Raw genomic sequence first — 21,901 nt, 5'->3', positions numbered from 1 at the left:
CCACTGTGCCACCGTGCTGCCCAACTTTGATCAAAAAATTCTTGATTAGAATACAACCTTACAGCATTTCTGACTTTGTACTGATTAATGAGGCTCAAATCAGATTAAAGTCCTATTACTGTCGAGTGTCCATTATTCTGCGCTAAGCAGGGCAAGTAAAAAGTTGCTACAAAATGTTCTGGTGAAACTGCCTCACCCAAACCATTTGTCGGTCTAGATTTTTGAAAGTTTACCATACGACACCATTTCCATGTCAAAAAGCACAAATCGAATGTCACAAACTAGATACGTCCACAATATCGGAACGATTATTGTGATGTCAGGCTCAAGGACTGACCAGGTTACTGTACCTGGGTTATGGGATAAATCTTATCACTTTCCCTTACAATTGTATTGACGACAGGGAGTACAATAAAATGTTCAAAACATGGCTAAGGCGATAAACGACCAGACTGATTAACAGTAAATAAACAGCGGCGAAAACAAACACTTGATTTACTGCGTTGTACACAACCCAGCTATCCTTTCTTTTAATTACTGTGCCTACATCAAAAGGCACTGGGCCCAAAACCAGCTCCTTGTATAGTTTTCAAAAGGCCCCTCCCGCCGATGGGCCAATTTTTGAATTCAGGAGGCGAGTTCAATATCTTGACCCGAAGGAGGTCAGACATCCCCATCGACTCACGGGAAAGCCTGGCTTGCAGCCGGCCGCAATGGAGAGGATTCATTCAGGAAGGCACCGAGCGCATCAAGAGACTTGGTCACGAACGCACAGTGGGGCGAAATGCAATCTATCTACCCAATCCTTCAGGCACTACCTGCCCGGCGTGTGGCAGAGTCTGGAGATCGCACACTGGGCTTGTCAGCCACCTCAGAATCCGTCAAACCGGGGAAGCAAGTCACCCTTGACCCCGAGGGAATAGCCTAGGAGAAGAAGAGCTCAATACACACTTTCTAACCCTCAAGTTCCACAGAGAACAAAGAAACTTCTTCACCAGTTATTATTTCCCACCATTATTTTAGGATCGTCTCACTCGGCACTTTCGAATGTTGTCCATGGCAGACGGCAGACCGCTGGCACTTCACTAACCCCCACGACTTGCCTGGGTTTGCAAAATCTCACTAACTGTTCTGGCTGGAGACAATTCACATCTCTTTAATCTATGCTTAACCCTCTCTCCACTCGCATTGTCTGTAAAGACTTGATTACCTGTTAAAACTCGCATTTCAACCATTATCTTGTAATTGAGTTTGTGTCTATATATGCCCTGTTTGTGAAACAAATCCTGCACTCACCTGATGAAGGAGCAGTGCTCCGAAAGCTCGTGCTACCAAATAAACCTGTTGGATTTTAACCTGGTGTTGAGAGACTACTTACTTCACCAAGGGCCATTCCTTATTTGTCAGCCTAGCTGGTGTATGTGGGCAGCTGCTCATCAGAGCTGAGCACCCAGAGTTGCGCCTCACCCCCCCCCCACATTGCCCCTGCCCCTACTCCCCCTCCCTCCGCCTGCTCTTTGTTGCCCAGTGTGCACACTCTTCGAGCAGAAGTCAATGGATAGCAGGGAACAATCTGTAGCTTGTTATTCTGTGGTTAGACTAAATTTGCTTTGAGCTGTTGCAATCCAGAGTGAGTGATCATCAGGCAACAGGATATTTTTCATTGTATTAATATATTTCTAATACTGCATGCTCCACACAGACTCCCCCCAAGGGCAAACCCAAACTGCACCAAACAAATTCCAGATGAGCAGTCCTTTCTACGTTCTGAAGGAACGGGGAAAGTAAGAACTCGCAAGCAGACACACAAATCCGCAGATCAAATGACAATCCATCAAATTGGCCAGGTCACCAGTAGTCAAATTTCTCCCACTGTCAACCAATAGACCTCCTAAAGAGAGCACTCTGCAATGGTCAGGGAGGGGGGGGGGGGTCGGTGGGGTGGGCAAGTGCTAAAGGGGCAAGATTCGACCACAAGCTCTGATCCTTCCACACTTTCTCCAACCCAGATCACAAACGCCTGAAGTCACATACCAACCGACTCAAGTCCAAAGATAGGTTGATTGGCTCTGCTAGACTGACCCTAGCATCAGGGGGGTTAACAGGGTAAATAGGTGGGGTTACGGGAATAGGGCCTGGGTGGGATGGTGGTCAGTGCAGACTTGATGGGCCGAATGGCCTCCTTCTGCACTGTAGAGATTCTATGAACAACTTCTTCCCTGCTGCCATCAGACTTTTGAATGGACCTACCTCACACTAAGTTGATTTTTCTCTACACCCTAGCTATGATTGTAACACGACATTCTGCACTCTCTCCTTTCCTTCTCTATGAACGGTATGCTTTGACTGTATAGTGCGCAAGAAACAATACTTTCCACTGTATACTAATATGTGCGACAATAACAAATCAAATCAGATGGGCAGAATGCTCTTAAATCAACACAAGCTAATACTCCCATTCAAAGGATAGCTGGTATTGGGAAAATAAAGAGTAGCTCTCACAAAACAAGGGAGCAGATTCAGGGGCTGAGAATAGCCAGTCGAAAATATGCTCGATCAGGGGTTGCTCGATGTGCACACGTTCTCAGTTTCGCTGGTACAAAATGAAATATTTTGCTTACTCAAAAATGAACAAGCATGGTTTCTTTCCGAGCTCCCACAAGTTTCTTTTATTAAGTTGCACAAGAATTTCAAACTGAGGAAGAATGCAAAATAAATAGTCCTTTGTAAGTCATTCTGCACTTGCCGGTGGATACAACAAGGCCTCATCACATTTAAGCATGGCGATTAGAGAACAGGATAAGGGCCTCTCAGTGCTGTTGCCATGAAACAGCTGAATTGTAGAACCCTACAGCACACAGGAAAGCCATTCGATCCATCACGCCTGTGCTGGCTCTTTGAGAAGGATTGTGGGTTTAAAAAATCCAAATATTTTCTCACACCTAAATCCAATGCAGGTGGAAATACCTCTATACTAGATTTTAAATTAACACAGCAACAGGCGTAAACATTTCAAGCCGCAACTTCCAAAAAGGTCATTTAATGAATGTAAATTTTTTTTTAAAAAATCATTTAACAAAGTATAAATACTCCATTACCCATTTGGGGAGTCCAGTGAAAAGCTCACCTATGGGGGTTATGTTATAGAAATAGCAGAGATTGATGTGTGGGGCCTGCTATCTTAAAGATTAAGGAGTTGATCTCAAAAGTAAAGGGGACTTAGTTCCTCGAATTTTGTTGGTGTTGGCTTCTATCTTTGGAACATACGTGACAGTTCCATTGAAAATGTCATGCCAGGCAGGTAACAGTCGCAAATTCTCACTGGAAATAAAACAGTCTCACAGGCAAAACTGCTGCCTCATATCGCCAGGGACACAGGTTTGATTCCCGGCCTTGGATGATTGTCTGTCTGTGTGGAGCTTGCACGTTCTCCCCAAGTCTGCGTGGGTTTCCTCTGGGCGCTCTGGTTTCCTCCCACAGTAAGAAGTCTCACAACACCAGGTTAGAGTCCAACAGGTTTATTTGGTAGCAAATACCATAAGCTTTCGGAGCACTGCTCCTTCGTCAGATGGAGTGGAAATGTGCTCTCAAACAGTGCACAGACACAGAAATCAAGTGCTTGTTCATTTGTTCCTGCCACACTCCAGAGATGTGCAGGTTAGATAGTTTGGCCATTAGAAATTGCCCCTTAGTGTTCTTGGATGGGTAGGCCAGATAGTTTAGCCATGGTAAATGTGTGGCATTAAGGGGACAGAGCGGGGGAGGGGGGCCTGGATAAGATACTCTGACAGAGTCGGTGCAGACTCGATGGGCCAAATGGCCTCCTCCTACATTGTGGGATTCCATGAATATGTTTTAATGTGTTATTTGCACAATGCTCTTAAATTAATTGAGAGTACAAGAACAAGGGGATTATGCTGAACTTGTACATGTCACTAGTTGGACACCTCAGCTGGAATACTGTGTACAGTTCTGAGCACCACGTGTGAATGCATTAGAGAGAGTGCAGAAGACATTCACAAGAATGGTTCGAAGGGTGAGAAACTTCTATTATGAGGATAAATTGGAGAGGTTGGGCCTGTTCTCCTTGGAGAGAAGAAAGCGGAGAGGAAATTTGATACAGATGTTCAAAATCATGAGGGGACTGGACAGAGTAGACAGGGAGGAACTATTCCTGCTCGTAAAGGGATCAAGAGTGAAAGGGCAGAGATTTAAAGTGATTTGCAAAAGAAGCAAATGTAATGTGAGAAAAAAACTTTTTCACACAGCGAGTAGTTTGGGTTTGGAATGCACTGCCTGGGAAGTGTGGTGGAGGCAGGTTCAATTGAGGCATTCAAGGGGACATTCGATGATTATTTGAATAGAAACAATGTGCAGGGGTTATGGGGAAAAGGCAGGGGAATGGCGCTGAGTCATGATGCTCGCTTGGAGAGCCGGTGCCGATTCAATGGGCTAACTGGCCTCCTTCTGCACCATAACAATTCTGCAATTGCCTCAAACTGATTCCACTGCTGATACTATTAGCACTTGGCACGAGTGTTAATGGAAATATCAATTGTGCTGATGAGCATTTTTTTTAAAAACACAGTCCAGTGGACAGTTATGAAAATTTTCTCACACCCACTGCTAGTCTTCATTCACATCGCAATGAACACCCAGCTTGAAGCTTCACCAAGAAGTGATTTTTCATTTGTCTTAAATCTGCAACAGCAAAAAAAAATACCTATTTTAATAGTTTTTTTCCTTTTCATGCCACACAATCTTGAGCTGAAAGATAATTCCACAGACTCGAGACGTCAAAAGGACAATCAGCAGGCAAGAAGTGTATAAATTTAGCAAATTAGGAATCTTGCACCATGCGGTCTGATTAGAGAAGCAAATCATTAATCTTTGTGTAGTTAGTGTGATGCGCAGGTAGGTATATATTAGATTGGATTTTACTTGCAATTCAGGAAAGGGTAGATATTGCCCCCAAATGGTTTTAAAGTGCTATGACTGAAAAGAATAGCAGCCAGCTTTAAATAAACTCCATACTCCCCACTCACTCTCTTTTGATTTGATTTATTTTTGTCACGTGTATTAACGCAGTGAAAAGCATTGTTTCTTGTGTGCTATACAGACAAAGCATACCGTTCATAGAGAAGGGTGTGGAGAAAAATCAACTTAATGCAAGGTAAGTCCATTCAAAAGTCATCAAAAGATGACTGCAGGGAAGAAGCTGTTCTTGAGTCGGTTGGTACGTGACTTTTGTATCTTTTTCTCGACGGACGAAGGTGGAAGAGAGAATGTCCGGGGTGCGTGAGGTCCTTAATTATGCCGGCTGCTTTGCCGAGACAGCGGGAAGTGTAGACAGAGTCAATGGATGGGAGCCTGGTTTGTGTGATGGATTGGGCTACATTCACGACCTTTTGTAGTTCCTTGCGGTCTTGGGCAGAGCAGGAGCCATACCAAGCTGTGATACAACCAGAAAGAATGCTTTCTATGGTGCATCTGTAAAAGTTGGTGAGAGTCCTAGCTGACATGCCAAATTTCCTTAGTCTTCTGAGAAAGTCATGGCGTTGGTGGGCTTTCTTAACTATGGCGTCAGCATGGGGGGGACCTGGACAGGTTGTCGATGATCTGGACACCTAAAAACTTGAAGCTCTCGACCATTTCTACTTTGTCCCTGTTGATGTAGACAGGGGCATGTTCTCCTTTACGCTCCTCTCCGCTTTGTTGTAAGGCTTCTTTTAAAAAGGCAGCAACCTTCCCCACTTGCTCACCTTGCATACAGCTGCCCTTTCCCAATTGTTGTTCTTCATCTGAGCAGAGGCAATGAGTACTCGCCATCAGCAGTTACTGTATGGAGTAGGAACTCTCGCTATTACGTTCACCCTCCCATTCCCTAATCCATCAAGCAAGAACAAAGCCTCCCAAACTGACATCAGGCAACTTGACAAAGGCCAGGACTACATTGGAAACTCTCCCAATGGCTGTGCCTCTGTCCCACTGCAATAGCAGGGCAATCTGTTTTTGGCTTCTCCCATTTCACTTGGGGTCACAGCAATGCTGGACGATTCCCCTTCTCCATCTCTTCCTGTCTGTCTCTCATTCCCCTTCCAATCCCATTGCATCTATTCCCATTGCATCTTTCAATCTAGGCTCAAGTCTTCCTCTTCTCCTTCTTCCTGGCAGTCCCATTTCCATCCCTTGCATCACCACATTTACTCTCTCTTCACAACATGTCATTTCAATCTCTTCTCAGCTCCTTGCTTCAATGTTTCCAGTCTTCAGTTCATTTATTAGTGTCACGAATAGGCTTACATTAACACTGCAGTGAAGTTACTGTGGAAATCCCCTAGTTGCCACACGCCGGCACCCGTTCGGGTACACTGAGGGAGAATTTAGTATGGCCAATGCACCTAGCCAGCACGTCTTTCGGACTGTGGGAGGAAACCAGAGCACCCGGAAGAAACCCACATAGACACAAGGAGAACGAAGACTTTGCAGGGACAGTGACCCAAGCCGGGAATTGAACCCGGGTCCCTGGCGCTGTGAGGCAACAGTACTAACCACTGTGCCACCCACTCTTCACTGATCCCCCGATGTGCTGGTTCCTGATTTTGTCCTCTCATTACTCCACACATCCACCTCAGCATCCGCATCTCATTCGTATCCAGTCTTTGTTCCTCGGGAACAAGTGGGCGGCACGGTGGCACAGTGGTTCGCACTGCTGCCTCACAGCACCAGGGACCCAGGTTCAATTCCCGGCTTGAGTCACCGTCTGTGTGGAGTTTGCACGTTCTCTCCATGTCTGTGTGGGTTTCCGCCAGGTGCTCCGGTTTCCTCCCACTGTCCAAAGATGTGCTGGTTAGGTTGATTGACCATGCTAAAATTGACCCTAGTGTCAGGAGGATTAGCAGGGTAAATACATGGGGTTACGGGGATAGGGCTTGGGAGGGATTGTGGGCAGTGCAGACTTGATGGACCGAATGGCCTATTTCTGCACTGAAGGATTCTATGATTCTGTCTTCATAGAAATCATAGAAATCATAGAAACCCTACAGTGCAGAAGGAGGCCATTCGGCCCATCGAGTCTACACCGACCACAATCCCACCCAGGCCCTACCCCCCACATATTTTACCCGCTAACCTACACATCTCAGGACTCTAAGGGACAATTTTTAACCTGGCCAATCAACCTAACCCGCACATCTTTGGACTGTGGGAGGAAACCGGAGCACCCGGAGGAAACCCACGCAGACACGAGGAGAATGTGCAAACTCCACACAGACAGTGACCCGAGCCGGGAATCGAACCCAGGACCCTGGCGCTGTGAAGCAGCAGTGCTAACCACTGCTTCTCGATGTGACCCATATTTCTGCACAATACAAGAAGACCGGTCTCACAACTGTCCTGTAGATCCTTCCTATTCGTTATAACAGCACAATGTAGATCACATTTAAAGAGAAAAATGAAGTGTGAAGACACTTTCTAGAAGAGACCTTTAAACAAGATTGATCTGAACAAAAGGGGGTCATTCAGCCCCTTTCCCCTCGTCCATCCAGAGTGGGACTGCAGATCCACCGTACAAGGTTACAAATTCCCTTTAAAATGTTGTTGTTGCGCGCTGCCAGTTTTCTCAATGTGCAGTCCCACACACAGACACACATTAACACTGAACTAGGCCTCCACAACATCTTCCAGACTCCTGGGCGGCCGTGCATGTGTGCTGCTTAATAGGAGTATTGATTATATGATAGATTTTTATTTATCAAAAGTATACAGTTTTAGAATTGCTACAATCCCATTAAAGATTGTTACCGTTTGAAGGGAAAGCTCAAGTTCCTGTTATCTACTGAAAGAATAAAGCCACAAGATTCCATGGTTTAAACAAATGATTTTTCTATGCAAGAGTCAAACAAAGCAAACACGACTAACTAAACACCACCTTAGGTTATCAATTATACTTGACACGCAGAGGAAACAATGCATGCAATCACCCTTACTTTAAATCTGAACTCCTCAACTGAACCTTTCCCTTTTCCACTTTGACCCGTCAAATCCTTGACTATTTCTATCAGGCTCTTGAAGGCTCCTTCGCTTCTCGGGACCAAACCAAAATTTGGGGTCCACATCTATTCTCAACGCTCCTGCTATCCTCCAAGGTATGATCTTCTTTGGGATCCTCCCACTTGCCTCCAGTCAAGTCACCCTCCACTGCTTCTCCAAGCACCTCACAATGGTGGACACTACAGTTTTAATGTTAAGGCTTCACTGAACCCTGGCCAAGCGTCTCCTTTCTCCTCAGGACTTTTCGCTTCTGATTTACAACTGCTTTTCAGCTCTTCGCAGGCTCTCTTTCGCCGCATGCTGAACTCGGGGCTTCAACTCAACAACTTGAGTGCTTTCAGCTCCTACCCCAAAGATCTTCTGAAAAAATCCCACAACTTTTGAGAATTGCAACCAAGGCTCCACCCTGAATCAGCATATCTTACTGCAATGGAGGTTAGTCGAGATGTTTTTTGGAGTATGGGAGGAAACTGGAGCACCCGGAGGAAACCCACGCCGGCACGGGGAGAACGTGCAAACTCCACACAGACAATTAGCCGAGGTCAGAATCGAACCCGCGTCCCTGGCGTTGTGAAGCTGCAGTGCTAACCACTGTACCGCCCCCTTCTTCATTATCGACAGCAGCCGAGGCCAGCATAGTGTAACTCCAGCCTGGCGTAACTCCAGCCTGGCGATTCCCCTCACCTACTGAAATCAGTCAACTAAACAGACGCAGTAAACCTTCAATCCCTGCCACAAGTCTGAAAGTTGGAACAGGAGTTAAAAGTTGACACAGCCCACTTTACAGTCGCTCCATGCATTTGCACATCGTGAGGGGCTGCTTTTTTTAAAATTTGATTTATTACTGTCACGTTTGAGTCATTATGCGGTAGTCATGACATGTCTTAGTCATGATGTCTTAGTGTACAGTGAAAAGTATTGTTTCTTGCGCGATATACAGACAAAGCATACCGTTCATAGAGAAGGAAAGGAGAGAGTGCAGAATGTAGTGTTACAGTCATAGTTGAGGTGTAGAGAAGTAGGTCCATTCAAAAGTCTGATGGACAGGGTGGAGGAGATCTGCCGACTGATGCTTCTCTGCTTCAGTTCGGAGATGGGGGTGAATGAATGGCTAAGTGCGGGGTTCGCAGACCTCTGAGCCACCAACTGATAAATTGCAAGTCACGTGCAAGTGGTTTCTTTAAAGCAAAATGGGAAAGTTATAGGACTCCAGGCTAGACAGGATGTCATTTTACAGAATTACACAGTCTCTAAAATTAGTTCCTGTTGTAGTGACTCTCACTCCCAAATGTGGGTTCTCACTACAAACATGCAACCCTGCTGCAAGCCCTGCTTCCTATCACTCATTCTCCCTCCCGGAGACTCTGACCCATTTGTTACTCTTACAACAGACATGGGTCCGTGGCTATTTATTTTTTCTGAAACATGATTATGCATATTGTAAGCACGACTCTAGTTGAAGATTTCCTGTAGTTAAGGAGGAAACCTCGGCAGGCATGTTTACTTTGCTGTGACCCAGTTAACAGCACAAACTGCTGGACATAGTCCGACAATCAACTTGAAACAAATGGTCCACAGTTGCCCGTTATTAAAGTAGCGACACAGGTTAAAGGGCCATTAAAAAATACAAACAAAGCATTGGGGTTTATTTCCAAAGGCAGATAAGATTTGAAAAGCAGGCAAGTTGTGTTAAACTTGCACAGAACCTTGGCTACAACACAGCTAAGGGCAGCGTGCACATCAGTGTACAAAAAAGGATATCAAAGCACTGGTTAAGGTTCAAAAATGATTTACCAGAATGATAAGGTCACAAGATCAGAAGAAATAGAAGCAGGGGTAGGCCATTCGGCCCACTGAGTCTGCTCCACCATTCGATAAGATCACGGTTGATCTGACTGTAGCCTTGACTCCGCTTTCATGTCTGTCCCCCAGAAATTTCAACTTCCTTGTCGATCAAAAGTCTACCCCGGCCTTGAATATATCCAATGACCCAGGCACCACTGCTCTGTGGCAGAGAATGGCACAGACTCCGACCCTTCAAGAGAATACATTTTTCATCTCCATTTTAAATGGGAGACCCAAACTATGCCCAACATTATGCATCTCCATGCATCTGCTTTTAAACTATGCCCCCTAATTCTAGATTCCCCCACAAGAGGAAACATCCTCTCAGCACCTCGCCTGTCAAGCCCACTAAGATCTGATATATGTTTCAATAAGATCACCTCTCTGTCTTCTAAACTCTAATGAGTGTAGGCCGAACCTGCTCGACCTTTCTCCATAAGACAAGCCTTCATCCCAGGAATCAGCCGAGTGAGCATAATTTGAACTGCTTTCAATGCAAGCATGTCCCTCTATAAGTATGGTGTGGAGATGGAGGCATTGGACTGGGGTGGGCACAGTAAGTCTCACAACACCAGGTTAAAGTCCAACAGGTTTATTTGGAATCACGAACTTTCGGAGTGCTGCTCCTTCATCAGGTGACTCATCTGAGGAAGGAACAGCGCTCCGAAAGCTCGTGATTCCAAATAAACCTGTTGGACTTTAACCTGGTGTTGTGAGACTTCTTACTATCTCTAAGAAGGAAGACCAAAACTGTACACAATATCTAGGCACAGTCTTACCAATGCCCTGTACAATTATAGCAGTTACAATATCACAATTTTAAAAAAAACTGCTTTGAAGGTCAGATTTTTTCTTAAACCTTGGACAAATTTAAAGACTGTTTCCAAAATGGATTCCAAGGGTCACCTGGTGAAAGTGACCTTATGGATTCGGGCTGGGATCTCTTCAGCCAGACAAAGGGCAGACATTCTCAGACATATACATTTAAAATTCAATGAGTCCTCTAAAAGAGCAATCAGAAACTCACTGTCTCGATGGTTCTTCCTCCAAACACACAGACACTCCTGATAAGCCACTGTACAATCTTGACCATAAGAAATGGGAACAGGGGTAGACCATTCGGCCCCTTGAGCCGGTTCCGCCATTCAGTAGGATCATGGCTGAACCGACATTCCTCATGTCCACGTCCCTGCCCTTTCCCGTATCCCTCGAATCCCTTACCAACCCTTTTGATCACACTACACCGGGGGGGGGATGACTTTGGGTAACTGTTAATGGGATTACCACTTGCTTTGCATGGAAAGTTACTTGACCTTTCTTTTTTACAGGTCACATGATAAATGGTGGCCAGCTTGGCTTATTTGCAAAAAGCACTGAAGAGAGTAGCAAGTGGGCTACATCACAAGGAATCATCTCGAAGAAGCTTTCACCCAGGGTGACAGAGAAATGCATCTATAAACAGCTACTGGTCTGCTGTTCTGTAACTAGACAGCTAAAAAAGTGTCATCCCTGCAGAATAGAAGGAACCTACGCTCCTTCCTGTAAACCTGATTCAACCAGCTGAAAGACGTACTGGTTAGGGTGCAGTGGCTGTGCTAAATTCTCCCTCAGTGTACCCGAACAGGCACCGGAGTGTGGCGACTAGGGGGACTTTCACAGTAACTTCACTGCAGTGTAATGGAGGCCTACATGTGACTAATAAACTTTAAGCCACCTCTTAAAGCAAGCTCCGGCAATTTGACAGCGGAAGCCATTGCAACTGCAGAGACAACTCTGCAAGTTCAAGAACTTCATTTCAGACAATGCAATATCTCAACTTAAAAAAAAGGCCTGCAGCCCACCCACACACGTCTGGGGAAACACTGAAATGCCCGTGACACAAGACTTCCTAATTTTTATATTCCATCCTCTTTCCAATACACACCAACATTCCATTTGCCTTCCCAACTACTTGCTGCAACTGAATGCTAACCGTTTGTGATTCATTCACAAGAGACCTCTGCACAGTAGCATTCTGTAGTCTCTCCCCATTTCAATAATACTCTGCTTTTCTTCCTTACCTGCCAAAGTGGATGACCTCACGCACTCCCACGTTACACTCCATCTGCCAATATTTTGCCCCGTCATTTAAACCTATTTATATCCCTTTGCAGATGGTTTGCATCCTCCTCACAACCTGATTTCCTATCTATCTTTCTATCAATTTTGACTGCAATACAATCTGTGTATCATCCAAAGAACAAAGAAAATTACAGCACAGGAACAGGCCCGTTGGCCCTCCAAACCTGCACCGACCACGCTGCCCGCTGAACTAAAACTCCCTATCCTTCCGGGGACCATATCCCTCCATTCCCATCCTTTTCATGTATTTGTCCAGACGCCCCTTAAAAGTCACTATCGTATCCGCTTCCACTACCTCCCCCGGCAGCTAGTTCCAGGCACCCACCACCCTCTGTGTAAAAAAACTTGCCTCGTACATCTCCTTTAAACCTTGCCCCTCGCAACTTAAACCTATGCCCCTTGGTAATGGACTCTTCCACCTTGGGAAAAAGCTTCTGACTATCCAAGTCATTCATATAGTTTGCAAACACTGTAGTCCTGGCATTGACTCCTGAACATGTCAACCTGAACATGGCCCGCTCATCCCAACTCAGTTTCCTGTGAGTTAGCCAATCCTCTGTCTATGTTAATACATCAGCCCCAACACCACGAGCTCTTACCTTGTGCCGTAACCTATATATAGCACTTTATTGAATGCCTTTGGAAATCCAAGAACACTATCGTCTGGTTCCCCTTCATCCACACTGCTTGTTCCATCCTCAAATAAATTTGTCAAACATAATTTCGCTTTCACACTGCCCAATTGTATTATGACTCCCTAAACGTCCAGCCACTGCCCCCTTTAGTAATGGATTTTCCCACTGATAAGATACTAAACTAGCTGGCCTAAAGTTTCCGGCTTTCTGTCTCCCTCTTTTCTTGAATAGTGGTGTGAACACTGGTGGTGTTCCAATCTGCTGGAAATTTTCTAGAACATAGGGAATTTGGGAAGATTACAATCAATGCAATCCCCTTCTCTGCAACCATTTTCACTACAATCCTCAGCTCCAAGAAGCTTGGCAGTCTTTAGTCTCATTGATGTGGCCAAACGGACCACCTAAGATGGTGATTTACAAAGCATGCTGGGACAGTTGACCAAGCACAGAAACGGACAGGCTGCAGCCTTAAATAAATATTGGGCAGAGAGGAACAGGCTGCAGCTCCAGACTATTGATTACACAGAAAATAGGCCATCTTGAGGACAATGGACACTTTCTGGTCAAACTGGGTTGTTTACCAAAGGGGAGCCGTGGGGTGGCACGGTAGCACAGTGGTTAGCACTGCTGCTTCACAGCTCCAGGGACCTGGGTTCGATTCCCGGCTTGGGTCACTGTCTGTGTGGAGTTTGCACATTCTCCTCGTGTCTGCGTGGGTTTCCTCCGGGTGCTCCGGTTTCCTCCCACAGTCCAAAGATGTGCAGGTTAGGTTGATTGGCCATGCTAAATTGCCCCTTAGTGTCCTGAGATGCGTAGGTTAGAGGGATATGGGGGTACGGCCTGGGTGGGATTGTGGTCGGTGCAGACTCGATGGGCCGAATGGCCTCTTTCTGCACTGTAGGGTTTCTATGATTTCTTAACCCTTTACTTGGGAAGGAGGTATGTGACCTATGTGCCTCCAGCGCCTACAGGCATGGCCGTTGGGTACACACCCAGAGATCGGTGTGGCAGCACCTGATTGGACTCTATCGATCAGGGTGATTGAACCCTGATCGGTTGATTGGTAATAATCAAGAGCCGCCCAAAAGGGCGTGAAACCAATGAGGGATAAAAGGTGCTGCACAATGGAAGGAAGAGCTCGCGCAACAGGAACAGAACAACAGTGACCACCACCAGCAACCGCCACCACGAGGAGAGCCACCACACCAACAACGGAAGGAAGACCAGAACCAGAGCATCAGACCAGACCGAAGGACCAGACTACACCGAGGTCTACGGAGGCCAACACACGGATAAAGGCCAATATCTGCCTGGGAACTCGCCAGTCACTCAAAAGTTAAGTCAAGGTCTAGCGTTGAACTTGAACTTTAGGATTCTGTAAATAACTTAGTATTGATTGTGTGGGTGATTAATATTAAATGTGTCTATGAATAAATATTATATTAATAAGAAGTCGACTCGCGGTTCTTGGTCCACCGTATAAAGGGTTTAAAAACAGACCGTACGGCAGGCACATTAGCTTTTCCAAGTAATTTTTTCTCAAGGGATCATGACTGTTTAACTTGCTAAACTGGGCTTGCTGACCCCAGCTTGACAGACCCACAGACAGGTGGATCTACAAAATGGATTTGAGCAGGAACCGGTTCTGGGGGAAAAGCTGAGCCAAAAACCAGCCGCAGGGTGGAAACAGCTCACCTTTTCGGATCCTCGCAGGAAAATAAGAAAAGCACAGCTGTGAATCCATCCTCATCCCCTCACTGGAATGAATTTCATGCTGTAATACAGTACAAATGATTCCATTTGATTCGGATATTAAGCGTGAATCCAGTTTAAGCCCCTTTCCGGCCATTTACATACAAACAACAAGCACAACGGGAGCAGGTGCTGGTAGGGGTGTTGGGATGGGAAGGGGGGAGGAGGAGGAGGAGGAAGCCCTTCCCTGACCTTGGAGAGGAATGCTCAACAAGATTTGAGCAGAGGTTTAGAATAAGAAGCTTGGGTAAAATGGTGTGTAATTCAATCGAATTGGCAGCAGCAACTCACCCGAGGCACTGGCCTGTCAAAGTACACGACTAAGCATTACAAACAAAATAATTCCACCGAAAACACAACCTTCCATTCGGCTGCATTCTGTCTTCTTATTTTCACTCAAAACAGTGAATATTAACCTCAACCTCTCCTCGCCATTCTCCCTTTGCCAAGTCGCATGTGAATCAGACACCAGCACTCCAGTTGGTTGATGAGATTTAAGCACTGAAGCTTGACTGATTCTTGTTGGGCAGGGGTATTTGCCTGTTATGGAACCAGGGCACGGTGGCACAGTGGTTAGCATCGCTGCCTCTCAGCGTCAGGGACCCGGGTTCGATTCCGGCCTGGGGTCACTGGGGTCTGTGCGGAGTCTGCACGTTCTCCCCGTGTCTGCGTGGGTTTCCTCCGGGTGCTCCAGTTTCCTCCCACTGTCCGAAAGACGTGCTGGTTAGGTGCATTGGCCGTGCTAAATTCTCCCTCAGTGTACCCGAACAGGCGCTGGAGTGTGGCGCCTAGGGGAATTTCACAGTAACTTCACTGCAGTGTTAATGTAAGCCTTACTTGTGACTAATAAATAAACTTTAAAGGCAAAGATTCAGATGAGCCACGATCTGAATGAAAGGAACAGGCTTGATTTGATTTGATTTATTATTATCACATGTATTAGAATACGGTGAAAAGTATTGTTTCTTGCGCGCTATACAGACAAAGCATACCGTTCATAGAGAAGGAGAGAGTGCAGAATGTAGTGTTACAGCCATAGCTAGGGTGTAGAGAAAGATCAACTTAATGCGAGGTAAGTCCATTCAAAAGTCTGAAAGCAGCAGGGAAGAAGCTGTTCTTCAGTCGGTTGGTACCTGACCTCAGACTTTTGTATCTTTTTCCCAACGGAAGAAGTTGGAAGAGAATATGTGAAATGAAGGAGATTGTCACCGACTTCAGGAAGCGTAAAGGAGAACATGCCCCTGTCTACATCAACGGGGACGAAGTAGAAAGGGTTGAGAGCTTCACGTTTTAGGTGTCCAGATCACCAACAACCTGTCCTGGTCCCTCCATGCCGACACTATAGTTAAGAAAGCCCACCAACATCTGTACTTTCTCAGAAGACTAAGGAAATTTGGCATGTCCGCTACGACTCTCACCAACTTTTACAGATGCACCATAGAAAGTATTCTTTCTGGTTGTATCACTGCTTGGTCTGGCTCCTGCTCTGCCCAAGACTGCAAGGAACTACAAAAGGTCGTGAATGTAGCCCAATCCATCACGCAAACCAGCCTCCCATCCATTGACACTGTCTACACTTCCTGCTGCCTCGGCAAAGCAGCCAGCATTATTAATGACCCCATGCACCCCAGACATACTCTCTTCCACCTTCTTCCGTCGGGAAAAAGATACAAAAGTCTGAGGTCATCTACCAACCGACTCAAGAACAGCTTCTTCCCTGCTGCCATCAGACTTTTGAATGGACTTACCTTGCATTAAGTTGATTTTTCTCTACACCCTAGCTATGACTGTAACACTACATTCTGCACTCTCTCCTTTCCTTCTCTATGAACGGTATGCTTTGTCTGTATAGCGCGCAAGAAACAATACTTTTCACTGTATACTAATACATGTGACAATAATAAATCAAATCAAAAGCATCCACAGAAGATCATTTCTCCCAGCTCATTGTCCCTCATTCCAGTTGGTGTATGCCATCAAAACAAATCTCATTTATCCTCATAGCTCTGTCCTCTGAAACTAAGTAACACAGATTTTAATAAAACACAGCTATTGATTTTGGCTGTCCTCTCGTCACTTGGAGCTATACGTAAACTAAAGAGTAGATGTTAAGGGTTTCTGTAAAATAAACGGTCATGAGTGGAGACAGAGACAGAAAAGTTACCAGCAGGGGAAGAATAATTAACTGGAATTGGAAAGGGGGGCCCAAGAAAATCAGAAAACAGGAAAATAAATAGACAAAAGCACATCAAAGAGCAAACAGGAATGAGCAGAAGTGAAATGAAACTTTGGGATGGAGTTGTAAAATAAACAGTTGGTAAAGATTGCTTGCTACTCAAGCCAAATAGGCCAGGAAAGCCCAGGATAAATCTCTGCCCTGTGCGAAATGAGTGAACTCAGCCAAGAATGGAGAACAGTTCCTGCTAAGCTGGTCTCAGTGCTCCTAGGCGAGGGAGAGGCAAAGAAATCCACCAACTTTTACAGATGCACCATAGAAAACATCTGGTTGTATCACAGCTTGGAACTACAAAGGGTCGTGAACGAAGCCCAGTCCATCACGCAAACCAGCCTCCCATCCATTGACTGTCTACACTTCCCGCTGCCTCGGCAAAGCAGCCAGCGTAATTAAGGACCCCACACACCCCGGACATTCTCTCTTCTACCTTTTTCCATTGGGAAAGAGATACAAAAGTCTGAGGACACGTACCAACTGACTCAAGAACAGCTTCTTCCCTGCTGCTGTCAGACTTTTGAATGGACCTACCTCGCATTAAGTTGATCTTTCTCTACACCCTAGCTATGACTGTAACACTACATTCTGCAATCTCTCCTTTCCTTCTCTATGAACGGTATGCTTTGTCTGTATAGCGCGCAAGAAACAATACTTTTCAGTGTATGTTAATACATGTGACAATAATAAATCAAATCAAATCAAACCAAACCAGTCAGGGCTTTCACTGATTGCAACCCAACCGAGTCCAGTTGGAAAGTGCTCACACAAGGCAGAGGCAGAGTTAGCTCCACTGTGATCCTTCTATCCTCGTGCACGCATTAGTTAAAGAACCTGTCAACACCAGGAGCTTAGACTTGCACATGAAAATAGCGTGCGATAGCAAATGAACACAGGAACAGGAGGAAGCCATTCGGCCTCTTGAGTCAATGGGATCATGGCTGATCTGCAACACATGGAGCTGTTGTTCAATATCCCCAAATGCCTCTGACTAACAAAGATCCAGCAATCTCAAATTTTAAATTAATTAATCTAACAGGAATTTGGGACGGCACGGGGGCACAATGTTTACCACCGCTGTCTCACAGTGCCAGGGACCCGGGTTCAATTCCCGGCTTGGGTCACCGTCCGTGAGGAGTTTGCACCTTCTCCCAGTGTCTGCGTGGGTTTCCTCTGGGTGCTCCGGTTTCCTCCCACAGTCCGAAAGATGTGCGGGTTAGGTGGATTGGCCATGCTGAATTGCCCCTTAAGGGTTAGGAGGACTAGCTAGGGTAAATGCATGGGGTTATGGCGATAGGGCCTGGGTGGGATTGTGGTCGGTGCAGACTAGATGGGCTGAATGGCCTCTTTCTGCACTGTAGGGCTTCTATGAATTGTCATTTGCGGGAGGGGGTTCCAAATTTCTATTACCTGTTCAGAAGTGTTAATTTCACCCCTAACTGGCTGACTCGAATTTTTAAATTGTATCCCCAGTCCTATACTTCTAAACTAGTGGAAATATTTTAAAATAAGCAAATTAGGGCAGACAAGGCACATTGGAATGTCAGTCTAGACCATGTGCTCTGTACGACTTGAACCCACAACTTTCAGACACAGAGGCGAGTGTGAGAGTCACTGCTATCACTGAGCCTGTTGAATATCTCTCCTCCTGGTGGAGAGGGCAGGAAACTCCTGTCCCTTGCCTATAATATCACAAAGAAGCTTTTACTGCCCAATATCAAAGCCACCAGCGACCAGGTCAAATTTAGCGCGTGGGATTCCAGGATTTTTATGTAGCATTTTGACAAATTGAGTTTCCTGATTCTATCCTGAAAACAAGCGTTATTACAAACTGATGCCCAGCAAAATCATCCCCAGGAATCTGGACTCTCTGACTCTGGTTCAAGTAGCTTCCTCTGAATTAGAAGTGGGTCTGCAGAGTGATTTAAATTCTGCTCAGAGCACTATTGAGAAAATTAAACAGTGAAAGCTCAGTGCTACCACCATCAGGCACTAAGCAGAATTGCAGCTAAACCTACCCCCAAAAATGCACCCATAAAGGGATTTCTGCTGGCTTCAAGGGTAGCACATGAATTTGTTTTTCATTCATTCATGGGGCATGGGCATTGCTGGATGGGCCAGTATTTATTGCCCATCCCTAGTTGCCCTTGGCTAGGGCATTTCAGAGAGTCATCACGTTGCTGTGGCTCTGGAGACACATTTTGATTTGTCACGTTTTGGTATACATAGAAAAGTATTGTTTCTTGCGTGCTATACAGACACAGCATACCGTTCATAGAGAAGGAAAGGAAAGAGTGCAGAATGTAGTGTTAGAGTCACAGCTAAGGTGTAGAGAAAGATCAACTTAATGCGAGGTGGTCCATTCAAAAGTCTGACGGCAGCAGGGAAGAAGCTGTTCTTGAGTCGGTTGGTGCGTGTCCTCAGACTTTTGTGCCTTTTTCCCGACGGAAGGAGGTGGAAGAGAGAATGTCCGGGGTGCGTGGGATCCTTAATTACGCTGGCTGCTTTGCCAAGGCAGCAGTAAATGTAAACAGAGTCAATAGAAGGGAGGCTGGTTTGAGTGATGGACTGGGCTTCATTCACAGCCTTTTGTAGTTTCTTGCGGTTCTCTGCGGTCAGAGCAGGAGCCATACCAAACTGTGACACAGCCAGAAAGAATGCTTTCTATGATGCATCTGTAAAAGTTGGTGAGAATCGTAGCTGACATGCCAAATTTCCTTAGTCTTCTGAGAAAGTAGAGGCGTTGGTGGGCTTTCTTAACTATAGTGTCGGCATGGGGGGACCAGGACAGGTTACTGGTGATCTGAACACTTAAAAACTTGAAGCTCTCGACCATTTCTACTTCATCCCCATTGATGTAGACAGGGGCATGTTCTCCTCAACGTTTTCTGAAGTTGATGACAATCTCCTTTGTTTTGTTGACATTGAGGGAGAGATTATTGTTGCTGCACCAGTTCACCAGATTCTCTATCTCATTCCTGTACTCTGTCTCGTCACGTGTAAGAAGTCTCACAACACCAGGTTAAAATCCAACAGGTTTATTTGGTCGCAAAAGCCACTAGCTTTCGGAACAGGCTGTTGGACTTTAACCTGGTGTTGTTAAACTTCTTACTGTGTTTACCCCAGTCCAACGCCGGCATCTCCACATCGTCACATGTAGGCCAGACCGGGTAAGGACGGCAGATTTCCTTCCCTAGAGGACATTAGTGAACCGGATGGGTTTTTCTGACAATCGACAATGGTTTCATGGTCATCAGTAGATTCTTAATTCCAGATATTTTTTATTGAATTCAAATTCCACCATCTGCCGTGGTGGGATTCGAACCCAGGTCCCCAGAACATTCGCTGCCTTTCTGAATTGAAAGTCTAGCGATAATACCACTGGGTCATCGCCTCCCCTATAATTGAGCTTCAGGATGTCACAAGTCAGTTCCACAATGCAGGTCTATCTCTTATTAAACATTACATTGGAGAGCTCATTCAAAGGCCACAGTGTGGCTGGGATAATAAAAACACAAAATAGTACAATACAGCAGCGGGTCATTCGATTCATCCAACCCACACAGGCTGTTCTGAAGAGCAATCCAGTTCAGCAGTGGTACAAGCTACATTTACGTAGCATCATTACAGTAGTAAAACATTCCAAGATACTTCACAGGAGCAACTTTCAAAATAAATTTGTCACCAAGCCATGCAAGGAGGACTCAGGGCAGATGAGTGACACACACACATGCACACGCGCGCACAATGAACCAATGTTCTGGAGCAACTGTGGAGCTCATAACTAACTCCTTCAATCACAACCATGTCAGCGTGTGTTTCCTCCAGGTGCTCCAGTTTCCTCCCGCAGTCCTTGGATTTGCAGGGTATTTGGATTAGCCATGGTAAATGTGTGGGGTTACAGGGATAGGGCAGGGGTTGCGCCTGCGTAAGATGCTCTTTCAGGGAATTGAGGCAGACCCGATGGGCCTAATGGCCTCCTTCTGCACTGTAGGGATTCTATGGTTCTAATTATTCTGAATTGGAAACATGAGGCAGAGGGGAGTGAGATACAATTCTATACAAATGCTGCTGGAGCACTTGGAACAAGTGTCTTAATTTCCCCTTTCTTCAGCATCGTTTCATGGGTTGTCCCATCACATCAACATTCCCAATCACTTACCCCTGTAAAAATCAGCATTCCCCAGGAATAACACACTGTTCAGGAGAACCATGACCCAGCAGAGTGGGAGCAGGTAAAAGACAGAGAGCGTTCCCAGCAGGCTTCCGTAAAACCTGAACAAGATAGAAAGCAAGGCAAAATATCCAGCATTAGCACTGCAGAATTTCAGACAACTTTTACAGATGCACCATAGAAAGCATTCTTTCTGGTTGTATCACAGCTTGGTCTGGGCTTCTGCTCTGCCCTAGACCACAAGGAACTACAAAAGGTCGTGAATGTAGCCCAATCCATCACGCAAACCAGCCTCCCATCCATTGACTCTGTCTACACTTCCCGCTGCCTCAGTAAAGCAGCCAGCATAATGAAGGACCCCTCGCATCCCAGACATTCTCTCTTCCACCTTCTTCCGTTGGAAAAAAATCTGAAGACACATACCAACCGACTCAAGAACAGTTTCTTCCCTGCTGCCAACAGACTTTTGAATGGACCTACCTTGCATTAAGTTGGTCTTTCTCCACACCCCAGCTGTGACTGTAACACTACATCCTGCACCCTTTCCTTCTCTATGTACAGTATGCTTTGTCTGTATCGCACTCTATAAACAATATTTTTCACTGTATACTAATACATATGACAATAAATCAAAATCAAATCAAATATAAATACAAATACAATGCAAGGAGTCACCAGGAGCTTAACAGGAGGAGACTGTTCACCCCCTCAAACCTGTTCTGTCATTGACCGAGGTCCTGAATTTAGACCATAAGACATAGGAACAGAATTAGGCCACTCGGCCCATCGAGTCTGCTCCGCCATTCAATCATGGCTGATTTTTTTCTCATCCCCCATTCTCCTGCCTTTTCCCCATAACATCCTGATCCCCTTATTAATCAAAACCTATCACTGTCTTAAAGACACTCAATGACCTGGCCTCCACAGCCTTCTGCGGCAAGGAGATTAACCACTCTCTGGCTGAAGAAATTCCTCCTCATCTCTGTTTTAAAGGATCCGCCCTTTAGCCTGAGGTTGTGCCCTCAGGTTCTAGTTTTTCCTACTAGTGGAAACATCTTCTCCACGTGCACCCTATCCAGGCCTCACAGTATC

The 21,901-nt window shown here is 45.7% G+C and overlaps 1 protein-coding gene across 2 annotated transcripts in view; it reads right to left on the bottom strand.

Annotated features, from left to right (window-relative positions):
- The window catches only part of zfyve27 (zinc finger, FYVE domain containing 27), a 202,218-nt gene that overhangs the window by 138,425 nt on the left and 41,892 nt on the right, over positions 1 to 21,901 (bottom strand). For both annotated transcript variants that reach the window (XM_078223097.1, XM_078223098.1), the window contains exon 5: positions 20,798 to 20,910. In XM_078223097.1, the coding sequence (XP_078079223.1) occupies positions 20,798 to 20,910 (113 nt within the window). The remainder of the gene's footprint in view (positions 1 to 20,797; positions 20,911 to 21,901) is intronic.

This window comes from Mustelus asterias, chromosome 11, assembly GCF_964213995.1.
Source record: "Mustelus asterias chromosome 11, sMusAst1.hap1.1, whole genome shotgun sequence".
In the NCBI taxonomy this organism is placed as follows: Eukaryota; Metazoa; Chordata; class Chondrichthyes; order Carcharhiniformes; family Triakidae; genus Mustelus; species Mustelus asterias.
Note: the sequence above shows the minus strand (reverse complement) of the source record. Positions and strands in the feature narration are given on the sequence as shown.